Source organism: Sceloporus occidentalis, unplaced genomic scaffold, assembly GCF_023333645.1.
Source record: "Sceloporus occidentalis isolate IW3139 unplaced genomic scaffold, rSceOcc1.0.p SCAF_2, whole genome shotgun sequence".
In the NCBI taxonomy this organism is placed as follows: Eukaryota; Metazoa; Chordata; class Lepidosauria; order Squamata; family Phrynosomatidae; genus Sceloporus; species Sceloporus occidentalis.
The window spans coordinates 207,914,896-207,932,894 of record NW_028316982.1 but is presented as its reverse complement, the minus strand read 5'-3'; the positions used below and the strand labels follow the sequence as shown (position 1 = coordinate 207,932,894).

The following is a 17,999-nucleotide window of genomic DNA, read 5'->3' as shown; positions in this document are numbered from 1 at the left end:
ACTAACTGAAAGAAAGAAGTTGGCAGCATTAGCTTTCATAGACTTCAGTCTACCTCCTAAGAAGCATTTATTTTTATTTATATGTCTTTCCCTGGTTTCCACTCCACTAAATGCATCTGAGGAAGTAGACTGAAGTCTATGAAAACTCATGCTGCCCATGTCTTTCTTTCAGTTAGTCTCAAAGTTGGTACAAGATCTCTGTACATACTCCTTTATTTTATTTATTATTTATTTATTACTGGGTTTTCGCATAGCACTTTTAAAGGAGCACATTTTTAAATAACAAGAATTCTGCAAAATGTCACTTTGATGTGAGCCAAAATTATGCATTCAAGAACTAAGAAAGTCAAAACAGCCAGAGGCTTCTTAGAATCATAGAGTTGGAAGAGACCACAAGGAACATCCAGTCCAACCCCCTGCCATGCAGGAAATCCCAATCAAAGCATACCCGACAGATGGCCATCCAGCCTCTGCTTAAAGACCTCCAAAGAAGGAGACTCCACTACACTCCGAGGGAGTGTGTTCCACTGTCGAACAGCCCTTACTGTCAGGAAGTTACTCCTAATGTTGAGGTGGAATCTCTTTTCCTCCAACTTGCATCCATTGCTCCGGGTCCTGTTCTCTGGAGCTACAGAAAATAAGCTTGCTCCCTCCTCAATATGACATCCCTTCAAATATTTAAACAGGGCTACCATATCACCTCTTAACCTTCTTTTTTTCCAGGCTAAACATCCCCAGCTCCCTAAGTCGTTCCTCATAGGACATGGTTCCCAGACCCTTCACCATTTTAGTCACCCTCCTTTGGACACGTTCCAGTTTCTCAATGTCCTTTTTGAATTGTGATGCCCAGAACTGGACACAATATTCCAGGTGGGGCCTGACCAAAGCAGAATATAGTGGCACTATTACTTCTCTTGATCTAGACACTATACTTTTATTGATGCAGCCTAAAATTGCATTGGCCTTTTTAGTTACTGCATCACACTGTTGACTCATGTTCAACTTGTGGTCTGCTTGGACTCCTAGATCTCTTTCACATGTAGTCTCGTTTAGCCAGGTGCCCCCCATCATCCCCCATCACTAGCTTGCTTGCAAGAATGTCATGGGGAACCTTGTCAAAGGCCTTACTGAAATCAAGATATACTATATCCACAGCATTCCCTTCATCTACCAAGCTGGTAATTTTATCAAAGAGTGATAAGGTTTGTCTGGCATGACTTGTTTCTCTGAAACCCATGTTGACTTTTTGTGATTATGGCATTGCCTTCTAGATGTTCACAGACTCTCTGTTTAATGATCTGCTCTAGAATCTTTCCTGGTATTGAGGTAAGACCAACTGGACGATAATTGTTGGGATCCTCTCCCCCCCCCCTTTTTTTTTTTAAGTTGGAGACAGCATTTGCCCTCCTCCAGTCTGCTGGCACTGCTCCTGTCCTCCAGGAGTTTTCAAAGATTATTGCCAATGGCTCCGATATTACATTTGCCAGTTCTTTTAACACCCTTGGATGTAGTTCATCTCCATCTGGTCCAGGAGACTTAGGCCGGTTACACACCGGCACTTTAGTGCGTGACAAGCACGCACTAGGGTTACAAAAGGGCGGTGCTTCCACACCACCCTAACCCTAGTGCGTGCTCGTCACGCACTAAACGGCGGCGGCCCTTCCATACGGCCGCCGCAGTGAGGACGTGATGGCAGCGCCGCCTCTAGATGGGGCGGCGCAGACGTGATGTCCTCAATCCGCGGCAGGGCGCCTAGGGCGGCCTTTCTGCGGACCAGGAAGGAGCTCCGTTTCAGAGCTCCTTCCTGGTCTGCGGCGCTGCTTTGCTTTGCTGGGCACAGCCTTAAGACGGCTGCGCCCAGCGAAGCAAGGGAGAAAGGGGCCAAGCGGCCCCTTTCTCCCCCTCCCCGCCGCCGCGGGGTGTCCTTGGGGCTTGAAGCCCCAAGGACACCCCTTTTCAGGCTGCGGGGAAGCGGCCTTTTGCTGCTTCCCCGCAGCCTGAAAAGCGGCGGATCGGGGCCTCAGCGGCTGCCGTTCTGACAGCTCAGGCCCTGATCCGGCGGGGAAAGGGGCGGGTACAGCCCGCCTCAAAGAGGCGGTCTGTAACCCGCCTTAAATTCATTTAGATTAACAAGATAGTCCTCTACTATCTCTTTACTTATTCTGTGCTGAAATTCCCCTTTTCTGTCCTCTGCTCCATTATCCTCAGGTTGAGCACCCTTTTCCTTTTCTGAGAAGACTGAGGCAAAGAAGGTGTTGAGTAATTCTGCCTTTTCTCTGTCCCCTGTTAACATTTTGCCATCTTCTCCACGCAGTGGCCCTACCATTTCCTTCTTCTTCCTTTTGCTGCAGACATATCCATAAAAGCCCTTTTTATTGTTTTTAACCTCTCTAGCAAGCCTAGCGAGTTCATTCTGCGCTTTAGCTTTTCTGACTTTACCCCTACATGTGCTTGCTATTTGTCTGAATTCCTTTTTTGTGATTTCCCCCTTTTTCCATTTCTTATACATGTTCTGTTTAAAACTTAGCTCAGTTGAAAGTTCCTTAGTCATCCATCCTGTTTTCTTGAGACACCTCCTGTTTTTCTTTCTCACTGGAATTGTTTGAAATTGTGCCTTCTGTATCTCCCTTTTGAGAAACTCCCATCCATCCTGAACTCCCATCTTTTTTAATATTTCTGACCATGGGATCACCCTCAATAGTTCTCTAAGTTTACTGAAATTAGCTCTCCTAAAGTCTAGAATGCGTGTCTGACTATGCCTGGCTTCTCCTTTCCACTGTATAACAAACTCCAGGAGAACATGGTCACTTCCACCTAATGATCCCACCACTTGCACCCCATTAACCAAGTCATCCTTGTTGGTTAGGATCAGATCTAAAATAGCTGACCTCCTTGTTGCATCTTCCACCTTTTGGACAATGAAAGTATCTTCGAGGCAAGTGAGGAATTTGCTAGATCTTGAGGATTTGACTGAGTTTGACTTTCAGCAAATATCAGGATAGTTGAAGTCACCCATCACTACTACATCTCTCCTTTCTGAGTGTATGGTCATCTGTTCTAGAAAGGCATCATCCAATTCCTCCATCTGACTTGGGGATCTGTAGTAGACACCCACCATAACATCCTTATTGTTTCCCTCCCCTTTAATTTTTATCCAGATGCTCTCCACCTGGCTGCCAGTATTGATGTCCTGGATCTCTTCACTGGTGTAAATATCTCTGACATATAGTGCTATTCCTCCTCCTTTCCTGTTTGGCCTATTTCTCTTAAAAAGAGTATACCCCTCTATTTCAACATTCCAATTATGAGACTCATCCCACCAGGTTTCAGTGATGCCTGTTATATCATATTTGCTTTGTTGTACTAGGAGTTGGAGTTCATTTTGCTTATTTCCCATGCTCTGTGCATTAGTGTAGAGACATCGCAGACCATGGGTCTCTTTTACTTACTGCCTGTGCAAGTTTTTTTACCTCCCCCTGTTGGGTCCTTGCACTTTTTGTCTTGTTTCCTCTATGTCAGTTTGACTATTTTCTCCATTCCTTTCGCCTTCCTTAATATTGTCTCCCTCCCCCACGAAACTCAGTTTAAAGTCCTCCTGATCAAATTCTTGAGACTGTTGGCAAAAATATTTCTTCCAACTAGCGTGAGATGCAATCCGTCCGTTGCAAGAAGTCCTTCCTCATGGAACTGCAGCCCATGATCAAAGAATCCAAATTGTTCTCGGTGGCACCATCTGCGGAGCCAGTTGTTCACATCCGCTGTTTTCCTCTCCCTTCCTCGACCGTGCCCTTCAATTGGCAGAAGAGACGAGATGACAACCTGTGCATCCATTTCTTTCAGCTTCCTACCAAGCGCCTCATAATCCCTTTTGATGTTCTGAAGAGAGGTTTTTACATTCTTGACTGTAAAAAGGAATTGATGGGTTCTGTATTTTGTTTATCTCTTTCTCTTTCACTGTGCTGTTTGTCACACATCCCACTTCGTCCAGTATGTCAAACATTGTTATACCTCACATTCTGCGTAGGCTTCCTCCAGCAACAAATTCTCTTATGTTTTATTTAGTTTTAGTCCATGTGTTAGAGAGTTAAACTGTTTTGTATTCTTGAGAATTTTGACAGTCTATTTTTTTAAAAAATTAAAATATGGCAGTGTATCAGTTTTTATGTTCTTTGAACATTTAATGTATAGTGTGTCTTGTTTCTTTTTTTTAACCAGCTATTCAACCACATTTCAAAAAATGACACTGGAGAATATTACTGTGAAGCTAACAATGAAATTGGACAGCCTCAGAAGTGTCCTGTGAAGCGAATGCAAGTTGGTAAATGTTAAATAGAAATAAGACTAATAAATATTCAGATGAACATATTTTTCACACAAAGCAAATAGGCTTTAGTTTTGTCTTCCAGAACTAAATATAATGATGGGATATGTCAAGTTCCAGCATAAATGTCTAAAAAGATAATGGCTTAAGCAAACATTAATTGGACATGTAAAGAATGTCCCAACAAACACTTTTAAATTAATTGCATATAGTTGTTATTTTCGTTGTCATTGGCATCATGCTTTTCCCCCAGATTGGGACTCAAAGTGGCTTACAGCAACTAAGAAACATTGGATCAAAAAAAGACTACAGAAATCATCCAGCTTGAGACCACTTTAACTTCCCTGGCTCAATGCTAGGGAATTCTGGGAATTGTAGTTTTGTAAGACATTGAGCCTTCTCAGAGAGCTCTGGTGCCACAACAAACTACAGTTCCCAAAATTCCCTAGCACTGAGCCAGGATAATTAAAGTAGTCTCAAGATGGATTATTTCTGCAGTCTGTTCTTGCCTACTGTTAAAAATTCACAAAATTCAAAAGTAAAAAAAAATCAGAAAAAAAAAATTATATCGAGGTTAAAATATACACACACTGTGTATTTGCCTTAGGATCACAAGTCAGAAACAACGTGATGGTATATAACAGCAAATTATAGCAGGGCAACAGTGGCCCTGCTATAATTAACAGTGCAATTAGCAATGAGACTTTATATCATTACTCATCAAATGCCTTAGTAAGTCCATCCACTAAGATGGAATTTGAATTTGCATCTTCCCTATGCAGTACTGTGATAAGAATTTACTATAACAACCATTTTGAGAATGAATCTATTACTGTTTGTTTTCTGTCAAGGTGCCCCATTTGCAATAATTACATTGGTCATTGAATGTTCATGAACACTATATTTGTTTCATTTTGAATTGCAGATGACCTTAATGTAAGTGGCATCATTGCTGCTGTGGTCATTGTGGCTTTGATAATGGCTTCCTGTGGTCTTGGTGTATATTATGCACAAAAGAAGGGTTATTTTTCAAGTAAGTAAATCCTTGTTTCCACAATTAATCTAAAGGTTGCTGATTCACTTGTGAACTGTGAGTGGAGTTAGCAAAAGCACAGGCATTTGGGGAGCAAGCATAGCACATTCCTGCCTGGACAAGGACAAAATGGGTTTTGATTAGTGGAACTTTGCAAAAAAGCACTTCTAGCATCCATTAGGAGTTACTGATGTTCCCCCTTGTAATGACTGGGCTTCCAGTCATTTGAAGATTCCTCTCAAACCACAAAGGTGCTAATGAGAGCTTACATCACATGCTAATGAGCTGTGACATCATAGCTGACATAAGACCCAACCAGCCAATCTGAGAGTAGGACCGCGAGTTTCAAAAACATTCCATGGGAAAGCTTTAAAAGGCCCTTGGGGACCATGTGGTCCTTTGTCTCCCTTCTCCATCTTTAGAGGAGCCATGTGTTCTTTGTTCTCCATCTTTGCATTTGTTTTGGGAACCAGCTGTGAGCCTGTGCTGAGGGCAGGCTTAAGGGATGTGGGTAGAGCTCAGCAGAGGGCCAGCTCCCTGCATCCAGAAACCCATCAAGGACTGCAAATCCCATCACTGTGAGCAGCTAGGAAATGTGCTAGCTAGTGCGTTTAAGCTTTTGTTATGTTAGCTAATAGCTTGCCTGAAATGAACATCTTATAACTATGCATTCTGTGCCTGCAAGGCAAGAAGGCCTCGCATGAATGATATCTTCTTGCTTTATTCTGTCTATGTAGAATAAATACTTTTCTTTAAAAGTATCTGCTGTCTCTGCTCCTGTACATGTGCCTTAGCTCGGTTTCTGATTGCTTAGGTTAGCAAGGAAAGGAAACTAGAAGTCCTTAGCAAGTCCCAATGTGTGCTAAGGGAAGTTCATTGGAGATTCACTGGGTGGTGGCAGCTTGACTAGAGGATCTCAAGGCGTCTCATTCAGTTCAGCAGGGAGCGGGAAGCGATACCTAGGAGACTCTAGGGGAATTTAAGAGATCCCTCTGGGGCTAAGGGCCAATAACAGGGTGGTTCTCTGGCAGCTGAGACCCCCAGGGATCACCACATGGTGGCAGCGGTGGTTTTCAGACTTTGGAGCATCACCTGGTTGGCAGCGGTGTTTTCACCCCTATACAGTGGGCCTTTGCTGTCTATTGGGACTTGGTTCCAGGATGCTCCATGGATTCTAGAATTCATGGATATGCCAGGCTGACTGTATGTGATGTTATTAGAACTGTGTGGGACTAAAATATGGGAAAGTGACTCCCATGCTTCTGAAGGTTACATGAAGTGGTACTAACACCACTGATTCAATTTTTGCAAGTTGCAGAGCCATTTAACTTCAATTACGAAAAATAATTAATAGAGAAGAGACAAGACAGAATCTTATGTCTTCTTGCTCAGGCTGAAGTATAAGTCATCCACTTTAGACTTGTGTATTACAGATCTCCAAATCAAATATGTTTATACAGTATTTAAATAAAAGCTGAAGTGTCATGTTTTTGTTTCTTTGGGTATCAGCTTTTATCTGGAAACTCCACAGAAATTTGCTAGCTAGCTCCCTCTGCTGGTCCACAATTAATATCAAATTTTCCTCAAGTTTCTATGCTTTATATGGGATATAAACTTACAAAATATACAGGATATACACTTATTACAGTGTAGTAAGGGACAAGAAGGCAATGTAATAATTGCTACATCCAAAATATGCTCATTATTCTTCCTGGAAACAACTAAAAGGGAGTCTGGAATTTTTTAGTCTGGAACTAAATAGGCCCTTAACAGTGTCTTACAGAGTGGTAATTTATCAGTGGGGTTTAACCTGTGTTAGGTAAAAGGATGCAGTGGCTTAGTGGTTCCGCCACCAGTTGTGATGATGGGAAGGCTGGAAGTTCAAGGCCCGAGTGCTGCACAGTGGGCTGACCTCCTGTCACTAGCCCCAGCTTCTGCCAACCTAGCAGTTCAAAAGCATGCAAATGCAAGTACATAAATAGGTATCACTTTGGTGGGAATGTAACAGCATTTGGTGCAGTCATGCTGGCCACATGACCACCCAAGCAGTTCTCAGACAATGCTGGCTCTTCTGCTTAGTAATGGAGATGAGCACCGCCCCTATAGTTGGCATTCATGTCAAGAGACTACTTTTATCTTTTTTAACCTGTCTTAGATGTTTCTGGAAAGTTTGTTCATTAATCTGTAGTGCTTTAGGTGACTGTAATAAAGGCATTGACCTACTATAGAATTTTTGTATGGAGCAGATTGACCAATATATTCAATAACTTCTATAACATAGAGTATACAACATTTATTCTGGACTCTGTTCCAGCCACATGACATCCTAGTGAGGGAAATGGTGGGGATTTGGAAGAGGTGTCCTGCCCAGAGGTATGGTATGTGCTCTGCAACTGTTCTACATGGCTGTGTAGTCTAGACCACTGGGTGTCTCCAGTACAGAGCAGACAGGCAATGGATGACTAAATCAAAGTTGTCATAAAAAGTTGCTCTTCAGTGAGAAAAAAGTACAGTGTGCCCTTGGTATCTGGGAGAATTGGTTCCAGAATCCCCCACAGACACCAAAACCTGAGGATGCTCAATTCAGTATTTAACATTTAAAATTACCTAGGCAACAAGGTCCTGGCACCAGAAAGGCATTCTTGCAGTTTTCCACCTTCTCAACTTTCCATCGCAAAGCCTCTGCCAGATTTTAAACCCCTTTGTAACCAATCCTTGGGGAGAGGCGGCAGGAGTGGAAAAGGAAGTGCATCTGTGGGAATTTAAATTATGTCAGAAGCTTACTTGTGAGAAAGTGGGAAATAGAGTGAGGCAGGAGTGTAAATTTTGGCAGAGGCTTCCTTGTGAGAAGCAGAGTGAGGCAAGATTTTAAATTTTGGAAATGGCTTTATCATGTAAAGTTGGGAAAGAGAGTGAGGAAGAATAAGTTGTGACTGTGGCTTTGTAGTAGGATTGACTTCCATAGAGGAGGGAGACATCAGCTTGCCTGCCACAGCAGCCTCCTCTATTGCCTATAGAGGCAGATGTTCTACCATAATGTCTTCAAGTTTTTAACAGTCTAACCTATAGTAAACATGAAAACACATCTAGATGTGAAATAACCAAACCATGCTTGAGTCCTCCCCCCCCCCCCAATAGTTGTTCCAATTATTACTGTTCTAACAGCAACATTTTGAACATGCTGCAGTCAGAGAGCATGATTTAAGATGACAGCTTTAATATTTTTCTCTTCTTTTTCTCTAGAAAGAAATTCTTCAGTGTAAGTATATTACTTTTTCCAAATGCCACTTTTGCTAACAGCTGGAAAATTTCCTTTAGTAAAGTTGCATTCTTTGTCCTCAAGAAAAAAATACTGAGGAAAAATTGCTTGAACCATGTTTCATTCCCTAAACCAGTGGTTCTTAACCTGTGGTCCATGAACCCGTAGGTGGGTCATGATATCTTCACAGGAGGCTTATGAATGTTTCTAAGTCCACTTCCTCCCTGCAGGAAAGTGACCATGTCACAGGAACTAAGGTGCTGGCTGGCTTGGCCTGCACACTGCCTGTCATGTGGCCACTCCAATGCGGGAGGAAGTGGGCTGACCAACAGTGGAGCCAACAACCAACCAGCCTTTGCCCTTCTTTCTCTCCCCCCTTGCCCACACTTCCCAGCCAGGAGAAGTCCAGTCTCCTATCAGCTGTGCTTCAATGCCTTTTTTTTACCTTCTTACATCAGGAGAGGAAGAGACCGAGATAGGAGAATGAAAAAGGAAGAGTGGAAGAAAGCAAGAGCGGGCAGGCTCTGATGGCAACACCATTCAGACTTAATTGGGCATTTACACACAACAGTTTTCTGCCAGCCTAGCATCCTTCTCACCTTTCTTCTCCTCCCTGTCTTTCCTGCCAGTAGCCCCATACCTCCTTTTGCCACTTTGGCACCATGACACCTCTACCAGACCTCAAAACCCTCCCCTGCCTCTTTTCTACTTTCCAGTTCATTTCAAATCCAATCAAAATATTCTGGTGGGCATGATAGAATCATAGAATCTTAGAGTTGGAAGGGAAAAAGTTACTGACCTTCATATGCATCTTTTTTGGACAGTACTTTGTGTTTGTCATTTCTGGAGAGCTGGGCTGTTGACCTTCCTGTGCACAAGGCCCGTTTTGGACAGTGCTTCTTGATACCCTACTTCTGGGGAGCAAAGTTCAGTCTGCTCCAGCCCTGGAACAGGCCCAGCTAGCCTTTGCCTTGGCTCCTGTCACACGCTGTACAGCTGCGCAGCCCATTAGAGCAAAGACACTGCAAACTGGTGGGAAGAAGCAGGATAAAACCTCCATCCCTCTCCTCTAGCCCCTCTGAGGAAAGGTTTAACAGATGGTGTAATTATTAATAATTCAGTGTTCTGGCATTATTTGGGTTTTAAATCTTGAGTTAAGTTTTGGGGGTCTGCAGCAACAAAATATATTTAATGGGTTCCAGGTAAAGAAAAGGTTAAGAACAACTGTTCTAAACCATAATTTATAAATCTGGAGGTAGCTGGCAAAAGAGGGTTCCCATTAGGCTTGTAAAATATGTTCACTATAGTTTAAAATATACAGGTTGTATATATTCCCAAACACAAAATCATATCTGGTTGTTTTTCTGTTTGAATCACATTTGCTTTGATTTAAACAAGGTACATAACAACAAAACACAAGAATAGATGTAAGGCAAGAAAACCATTTTACACATGTAAGATTTATGAAAAGGTTAAGTGTTTGCATAGAACTGCCTGAGTGTAAAAGTACACTTTCCCATTTTTGTTTCACTAGCAGGAAGAGCTCTAAAATGAAAAATGAAAATGAAAAGGTGGGTATCATATATCAATAGAGTAGTGGCAATATCTGTTCACCTTGTTTCAGTGAATGCCAGCCCTGTGTTTTATCGTGTTAAATGTTATATACAGAGCAGCTAGGAGTTGAGTTACCTAGTCAACTAAATGATATATCTGTAGTGCATCTTTTGCACTACTTCAGAACTGTAGGGAGAGGAAGGAGTAATGTTGAATACATCACCATATAAAGTATTCTCTTCACCTAAACAAAACCCTAACGTATTAGGAAGAAAGCTAGAGCAGTTACCCCTCCCCTGTTTTGTTTGCTGTCTCTGTACAGAAAATTGCTTTAATCAATTCAATAAGTCTTCAACTCACAAATTATAGAGAACAGAAAGATATACAGTTCATTCATTATGTTGACTAAGGGCCCGAACAGACAGGCCAAAATAAAGCTGCTTTGGGTCACTTTGGAGGTATGCTGTTTAAATAACACATGCATTTTAAGAGGCCAGAAGCTGCACTCCAGTCCTTAGGACTGGAATGTGGCTTTGGTACAGTCTCTGGCCTCTTAGGATGCATGCATCATTTAAACAGCATACCTCTAAAGTGACCTGAAGCAGCTTTATTTTGGCCTGTCTGTTCGAGCCCTAAGGTACTCTGCTATTTGCTCTTCAATATACTGTAAGCTGTAGAACAGAGTTCTTGCTACCCTGCAGCAGTTTCATTATATAGTGAATGTGAAAACCAGTCCTGTGGAAGTCAAGGAGCAAACTCACACATTTCCACTGCCTTCCTAAGCTTACTAATTGCCTCTTCTGTTCATTACATCTGCCTTCTATGAGAAATCTACCAGGTAAGACAATGAGAAATCACAGCCACAACAATCTTAATCTACTGCAATCAGTTATGAGTAGTGCTCAACATTTAGAAATACCGTATATACTCAACTATAAATCGATAAATTTATGCCCAAATATTGATCCTAAAATCTGGGGTCAAATTATACAAGGGTCAATACAGTTACCATGGCTTGAGATCAACTGGAGGACAACAACCAGTAATAATGCTCGTAAAGCTCCTTTAAAAAGTAGCCCTGATGTCCCACTGTCCGTGCCTTGGCAGCACTTGCTGAAAGAGCTGTGAGGCACCAGTGTGAGTGTGCATGTAGTGATTCCCTTCTCGATCCTATCTCCAAACTTTTCTTTCTCCTCTTTGCATTTCCCCATTTTCCCTCCGTTTGCAAATTGATCTCCAAACCTTGCCTCTTCTTTGCATTTCCCCATTTTCCCTCCATTTGCAAGCTGATCACCAAACCTTTGCTTCTCTTCCTCCTCCTCCTTGCATTTCCTCTGAAAACCAAACTTCTCTTCCCCCCCCTCCACTTCCACTTTGAAGCCAACTTTAAAATCTGTCTCCTAAATTCTGCCCTCGACTTATCCACGGGGCATATCAAAATCCAAGATTTTGATCCTAAAACCTTCCCTTGACTTATACATGAGGTCGACTTGTACATGAGTATATACAGTATGTGCTTTTTTTCTCTTTCAAAAGACCCCTCATGGAGACACCTTGTAGCAGTAACAGAATGTTTGTGGACATAATCAATAGTGGATTCAGCCACAAAAGAAACTTTCGGAGTAAGATTTAGGACATCAAAATTTAAGACACTGAAGCTCCACCCAGTACACACTGAGCAGTAAAACACTTGCTCTTTGATTAGCAGTTAGTTGTAAGGATCCTATCTTTAAATAAACTTTTTGATGTATGGGAGTATTGGGTAGTTACACACACACACCTACACCTTAATACTGGTAATATACCTTGATTCATCTGCTGTTAAGTGCTTTACATATCAATTATTTTAACAGTTATTCCCTTCCCTGTTTCATTTCCCCCTATTAGGATTTCAAGCACACAAAATCCTTCATTATTTAAAAGAAATACATTCTCTGAAGATCACCAAATGGTCAACTGCTACACAGAACATCTCAGCTCCAATCTGTATATATGAAGAGTGGCACATATAGAAAGTCAGTTACTACTAAATGAAGAGAAGAATGTAAAAAGTTGTTAAACTGACAGTACTTTTTTACTGAAAGATGACAATGGTGTATATAAATGTTAAGGGATTTCTCACTGGATACTGTATCCACAAAGGTATTAAACTAAGAAAACTAAGCAATGAACAATTAACTGTATTTCAGTGAGCTACAATAGAGCCACCAAAAGTGCAAAGACCTGGAAAAAGTAGTAATACTAGCATACAGACAAAAGTAGTTAGTTTCTGTGACAAAATGTGGCCATATTCTCTATCTCAGAGGTTGTGAATGGAAATTGAAAAAATCTATGGCCATACACTATCTCCAGGTTTAGAGGCCCCACACCTCTACTCCACAGGTGTTGCTGGGGAACAGCAATTTAATTGGCCTCTTAAGAAATGGAACACAGGATTATAGAGATTTACAGATTTATCTAGCAAGGCTCTAGGGTTTTCAAGAAGCCAGTTGTCTGGATGCAAGCAAAGTTCTCACCATCAAATCCCATCAGTTATCTGTTCTCCCAGCTCTGGTTTGTGCTTGGAGACTGTCAGTGCATCACTGAAGCTGAGTCTGCCAAAACTGTTCATGTCAATAGTGAAGATGGAGAATAACGTCAACATGCCCTCTCTTGTGAGAAATTGATGTGTTACACAGACAACTGACTGTTAATAGACATATTTGGTAGGAATGGCCCTGAATTTGTGACTTGTAAATTACTATTGGCTCAACAGCTGGACTTGGTCTACTGGATACTTTCGTTTGAGGGCTTGCTCTTGTTCCCACAGCTGAGGGCAAGAACCACAGTTGATAACAGGTGAAGGCTGAGAAAGCTAAAGATCACATGTGGATGCCTATCCTTAATGAGATCATGATTTTTTGTCACTTTTGTAAGCTACCCTGAAGACTTAAATGGCTAAGTAAATTAATTTTTTTAAATTTTGGGCATTGGAAATTTTGTTTGCAAGCTGGATCAGAAGAGCATTGCTTTTACCATATTTTTGCCGTAAGTGCCTTGACATCATCAAATCATATCATCATTGATGAGACTGTTAAGTTGTAGGTTTGCTGAAGTGTGTTTTATCAGGGGTTTTTTTTTTAAAAAAAATCTTGTTCCAAAACCTGAATTTTAGGAAGACACGTTTTGCTTCAGAAGAAATCCTTTCCCACATCCAATACTAGTGAGTAGCTTTAAAACAAACAAACTTTCAGACAGTATTATAAACAATCTATTTTGTTTTTGTGGCTGAGATTGCAGTTAAAGCAGGCATTGGACACCAGGTGCCTTCCAAATGTTCCAGCTCCATAATAAAGTCTCCATACTGTAAGACTGCATTAAATCACTGGAATGTACAGAAAATTTCAGAAATATATACAGGATTTCAGCTGTCTGAACAATTGTTTTAACAAATGTAGTTCATAATTAGTGTTTTGATTTTTTATAATTTCCCACCCATGATAATAGGCAGTTTCTTAACTCTGTATGCCAGAAAGAAGCAAGCAGTTACATTTAATTACTTGTGTATTAGAAAAACAGAAATTGTTTGGATTTATACAGCATTTACCTTATATTAACATACTTCTGGACCTCCCTTGTAGAAACTGGTACACAAAAGTTAATTTCCTTTTCCATTTATAGGCACCACTGAATCAGAATCCTAATTCATAGATTTAAACACTGAACTGTTTATTGAAATCACAATCACAGCCCTATTCAACAAACCCGACTATGTTGCTTGGTGTACACATGGTATCACATCACTTCTGTTCCTCTTCAAATTTAGGTTCTGCCAAGAGGGAAAACAAGCTGTCAGTTTACTCTGGAAAAAAAATTACTTCCTAGAGGAAAAGTTCTGCAATATGATACTAATAATTTACCAAACGTTAAATCCAACATAATAGACATTTCTTCTAAGCATACAACTGTAGCTTTAGACTGGCAAGTATACAGTGATCATTCCAAATTTTCAAAGAGTCAGGATCAGCAAGCACTGCCGTAGAACAATATAGGTTGAAGATGACTGAATCCCAATGAAATATGAATTTTTCAGAAGCAAGGCTTGTTATACTGCCTCTGACACAAGTAACTGACATATTTCAAAATCAAAAAATGGAATTATTTGGCTAGGTGAACCATACCTGGCCCAGAGGGACCTTGAAACTGTGGTACATGCTCTGGTAACCTCGAGACTGGACTTCTGCAATGTACTCTACATGGGGCAACCCTTATACCAAACCCGGAAGCTACAAATGGTGCAGAACATGGCAGCCAGGCTGGTCACTGGTACTTCCAGGGCCAGCCATATAACACCGGTGCTAAAAGATCTCCATTGGCTGCCCATTCGCTTCCGGGCGCAATATAAGGTGTTGGTGATGACCTATAAAGCCCTAAATGGCTTGGGCCCAGGATACCTGAAGGACCGCCTCTCCCCATATATTCCGTCCCGCACCCTCAGAACATCTGGGCAGCAATTACTTAGGGTTCCCGGGGCGAGGTTTGTCTCCACTACTAGGAGGACATTTTCCATCGCCGCCCCGGCCCTTTGGAACACGCTGCCCATAGAGCTCCGCTCAGCCACCTCCCTGGCCCAATTTAGACGGGATCTAAAGACCTTCCTGTTTGGGATTGCATTCCCTGATTAAAGTCCTTTAGGCCTCCTTCCTCCGCACTGGCAAAGGGATCGGCTAACCCGGGGCTTTTTTGTCTTTGTTTTATGAATTATTGTATGGTTTTACTGTTTTTGTACTGTTTTTAACTTGTTGTAAACCGCCCTGATCTGTTGGAAGGGCGGTATATAAATAAAAATTTTATTTTATTTATTTAATAAAAATTAGTTCAGAAGTAAACTAGAAAACCCTATCTTACTGCTTGAGCTAAAATCAGAACTATCATATGGCCTCCTATCCACTTCTGCCTATAGACAGCAAATATATATGTGCACCTTGTTATGCTGCATCAGATATAATAAATAAAATTCCTCAAAGTTGTTATATTCTGTTGTATGTGCACATTCTGTTGTTACAGCACATAGAGCACTTGGTTGTATTTACTATGTAGATATATTGCATCAGTTTACTCTTAGATATCTTAAAGCAAATGATGAATAGAATAATTAATTACCAATTGAAATACCCCTTGAAATTTGTGTGAATTGGAACTGGTAACACCCGACCAATTGGCTGTACTGCCCAGCCAATTTGCACAATCCAATTTCTGAGACATCCATTCCCCATACTCAATTATTGATCCATGACATTTGTAGAAACTTACCTTCAAACTTGAAGTCCGGAAATTTGGTGAGGTCACCACCACCATACAAGCGTTGGAGTTTCAAAACTTGTTCATTCATGTCTCTCTCATATTCTGTGCCTGCATCAACCGGGCCACCAGCTTTTCTGCAAATCAATAATATTTTATGTAATAATGGCCTTGGAAGGGTACAGAAATCAGCACATGTTTGTTTTAATATTGTAGTTATTAAACTCTGCATGTGTATGTTTTGAGGGAGGTTAAAATCCATCCTTTTATCACAAATATATAAAATAATAAATCTAGATTTTAACTTTATTATAGTTCTACCAACGTGCAACCGGCATGCCATTACTACTTATGCATACTTGCTAGATGACTACATCGTTCATCTACCACATTTGTGGCTCTCTCTAAAATGAAAGAGCTCCCTCTAAATGCCAGTCCATCCCTTCTTTGGTAATGGACATCTAAAGGATTAAGAAGAAGCAGGAACTAAATTCAAGTAGGAAAGGAAGAAGTGGTTAAGTTATTTCCCTTCACAGAAAAACCATTGGGCAAAATCAAAACTGTTGAGGAGCAATGAATAAATCTTTCCCAATGGTGAGTGGGTAGAAGAGATTTGTCCAGGTGCTTATGGGTGAACGGCATTTAAAGAAACAGCTGAAGAAATATTTCCCCTCCTCCTAATCACTAAAAAGAAGTGCCATGCAAGCAGCTGGGTGGCATGAAGCCAGCTTCTGGACATCATGGGGATGTGCGTGGTGCATACGTCATGCCCCCAAGCTGGCTAGAAGCTGGCTTCATGCCACCCAGCTGCTTGCATGGCAGCTGGCTTCTGGGTGCTCTGGCAGCATGGCGTTTAGATGCTGCATGTCACCAAAGCACCATAAAGCAAGCTTTTTGCCTGTGCAAAAAGGAGTGGCAGCTTTTCATGCAGGTTTGTACCGGCCCTAACATTTTTTTCTTTCCCATACAGTAGTAATGAAAACAATTCCAAAGCACAATAAAATTGTTTTCCTTAGTTCACTGCTCAATCCACGCTAGTCACCCCTCCTTATAACATGAGGCTGTCACAGATACTCCTCCTAATCTTTTCAAAATTGAATGACGACCAATCTGGCAGCTACTAATAAACAACCAATTAAGAGTTTGTGAGATGCCTTTGCACTGTGTCCTCCAGAAGGGTCAAATAAAATTTATGTCGTTTCAATCAAAGTCTATGAGCGCCAACATGGTGCAGTGGTTTGAGCATTGGACTATGGCCCTGGAAAGAAGGGTTTGGTTCCCTGCTCAGCCATGGAAACCCACTTTGGGTGAGTGAGTCACACACTCTCAGCCCCATAAAACACTTTAGGGTCAGCATGAATTGGAAATGACTTGAAAGCACACAGCTATATAGCTGTAGGCATCTTCAGTATAAGATATACCTTTGTTATTGAATTCTGAGTAACAAAGTATGTTTTCGTGGATCCTTGGCAGCACCTTTGAAAATGAAGACATCCAAAGGCTTTGGCCCACATACGCAATTAAGGCAGTGGGCTAACGACACCTTTTTAGTTCCTGAGGTTTGGGAGATTAAAACTTCAGCTCCATTTATTCTACAGTCGTGAAGAGATCCAAAACCAGATGAACGACTGAGGTGCTCATTTACTCACTGGCTTTTAGTGTTGTAATCTCTGATCTTGTCCAAGAAGAGTTTCTGTACAGGATCCAGTTCCTTTGCCTTGTTGAACGCAATGGCAGAAAAGCCAATGTTTCTACGCAAGTGGACAGCCAATGCTGAGTGGAGCACAGAAGAGATCCTGAAGAGCTGCTGGAGGATCATGATGGATCTGCAGGTCTTTCAGCTGGAAACAAGCAAAGAGACTCTTTCAACAAAACATAGATCACGCTGCCTATTATCCCTCTCCAACTGGTACAAATGCTGACTATCCCTAACGAAGCAGCAGAGGCTGGATGGCCATCTTGGCCCTCGGGGTCCCCCCCAACTCCATGACCCTGCAACGTCCGGCCTTGAGAGGCAAGGTTTTGGGCGCCGCCTCCGCCTTGGAAAACGGGAGACCAAGGGAGGGCAACGCGGGGCCTGACGAAAGGGAAGCTCAAGGCACTCAGAGACATTAAAGCCGTGCTCCTCGGTCCTCTTCCAAATGGAGGGCCTTTCTGAAACCCTCCCGTTTGGGAGGCTGGGAAGGAGGACGCGCCTCCCCTCCTCCGGCCTAAGCTCCTCCAAGGACTGAGGCCTCCTACCCTGGCAGCCTCCGCTCTCCTCGGGCTCCCTCCGCTGCCGGTCACCTTGCCTAAGGCCCCGCCCCCAGGCCGCGCAAGGGCTGTCGGGAGCGCCTCCTTTGACACCCTTCCGCGACCCCTCGCCCTCCTCCCCTTCACCGCGCGGAACTCCCGGCCTCCCTCCGTCGCCCGAGGCACAAAGCCCACCAGAGACCGGCAAGCGCCGCTTACTCTCCTGCTCCTGGGTCGCCCACCGGAAGTTGCGAGGTTCACTTCCGGTTTAGAAAAAGAGGAGACGGAGCCGTTTGCTTTCGCGAGGTGGCGCTAGAGAG

The 17,999-nt window shown here is 42.3% G+C and overlaps 2 protein-coding genes across 5 annotated transcripts in view; one reads left to right on the top strand and one right to left on the bottom strand.

The window, feature by feature from the left end:
* Window positions 1-13,315, top strand: part of JAM2 (junctional adhesion molecule 2) — a 37,109-nt gene extending 23,794 nt beyond the window's left edge. For 2 of the 3 annotated variants that reach the window (XM_089512159.1, XM_089512157.1), the window contains 5 exons: window positions 4,216-4,318; window positions 5,247-5,354; window positions 8,598-8,613; window positions 10,148-10,184; window positions 12,055-13,315. In XM_089512159.1, the coding sequence (XP_089368285.1) occupies window positions 4,216-4,318; window positions 5,247-5,354; window positions 8,598-8,613; window positions 10,148-10,184; window positions 12,055-12,087 (297 nt within the window). In that variant the 3' untranslated portion in view covers window positions 12,088-13,315. The remainder of the gene's footprint in view (window positions 1-4,215; window positions 4,319-5,246; window positions 5,355-8,597; window positions 8,614-10,147; window positions 10,185-12,054) is intronic. The other variant, XM_089512158.1, reaches the window with a different exon arrangement.
* Window positions 13,316-13,850: 535 nt separating this feature from the next.
* ATP5PF (ATP synthase peripheral stalk subunit F6) lies at window positions 13,851-17,994 on the bottom strand. 2 transcript variants are annotated; one of them, XM_089512160.1, is made up of 4 exons: window positions 17,899-17,994; window positions 17,097-17,288; window positions 15,460-15,584; window positions 13,851-13,975 (listed from the first exon to the last, which is right to left on the bottom strand). In XM_089512160.1, the coding sequence occupies exons 2-4, from the start codon at window positions 17,264-17,266 to the stop codon at window positions 13,947-13,949; spliced, it is 324 nt and encodes a 107-aa protein (XP_089368286.1). In that variant the 5' UTR covers window positions 17,267-17,288; window positions 17,899-17,994; the 3' UTR covers window positions 13,851-13,946. The 2 variants fall into 2 exon arrangements, with proteins under 2 accessions (XP_089368286.1, XP_089368287.1); XM_089512161.1 differs by lacking the exon at window positions 17,899-17,994 and adding an exon at window positions 17,689-17,729.
* Between the last annotated feature and the right edge of the window lie 5 nt (window positions 17,995-17,999).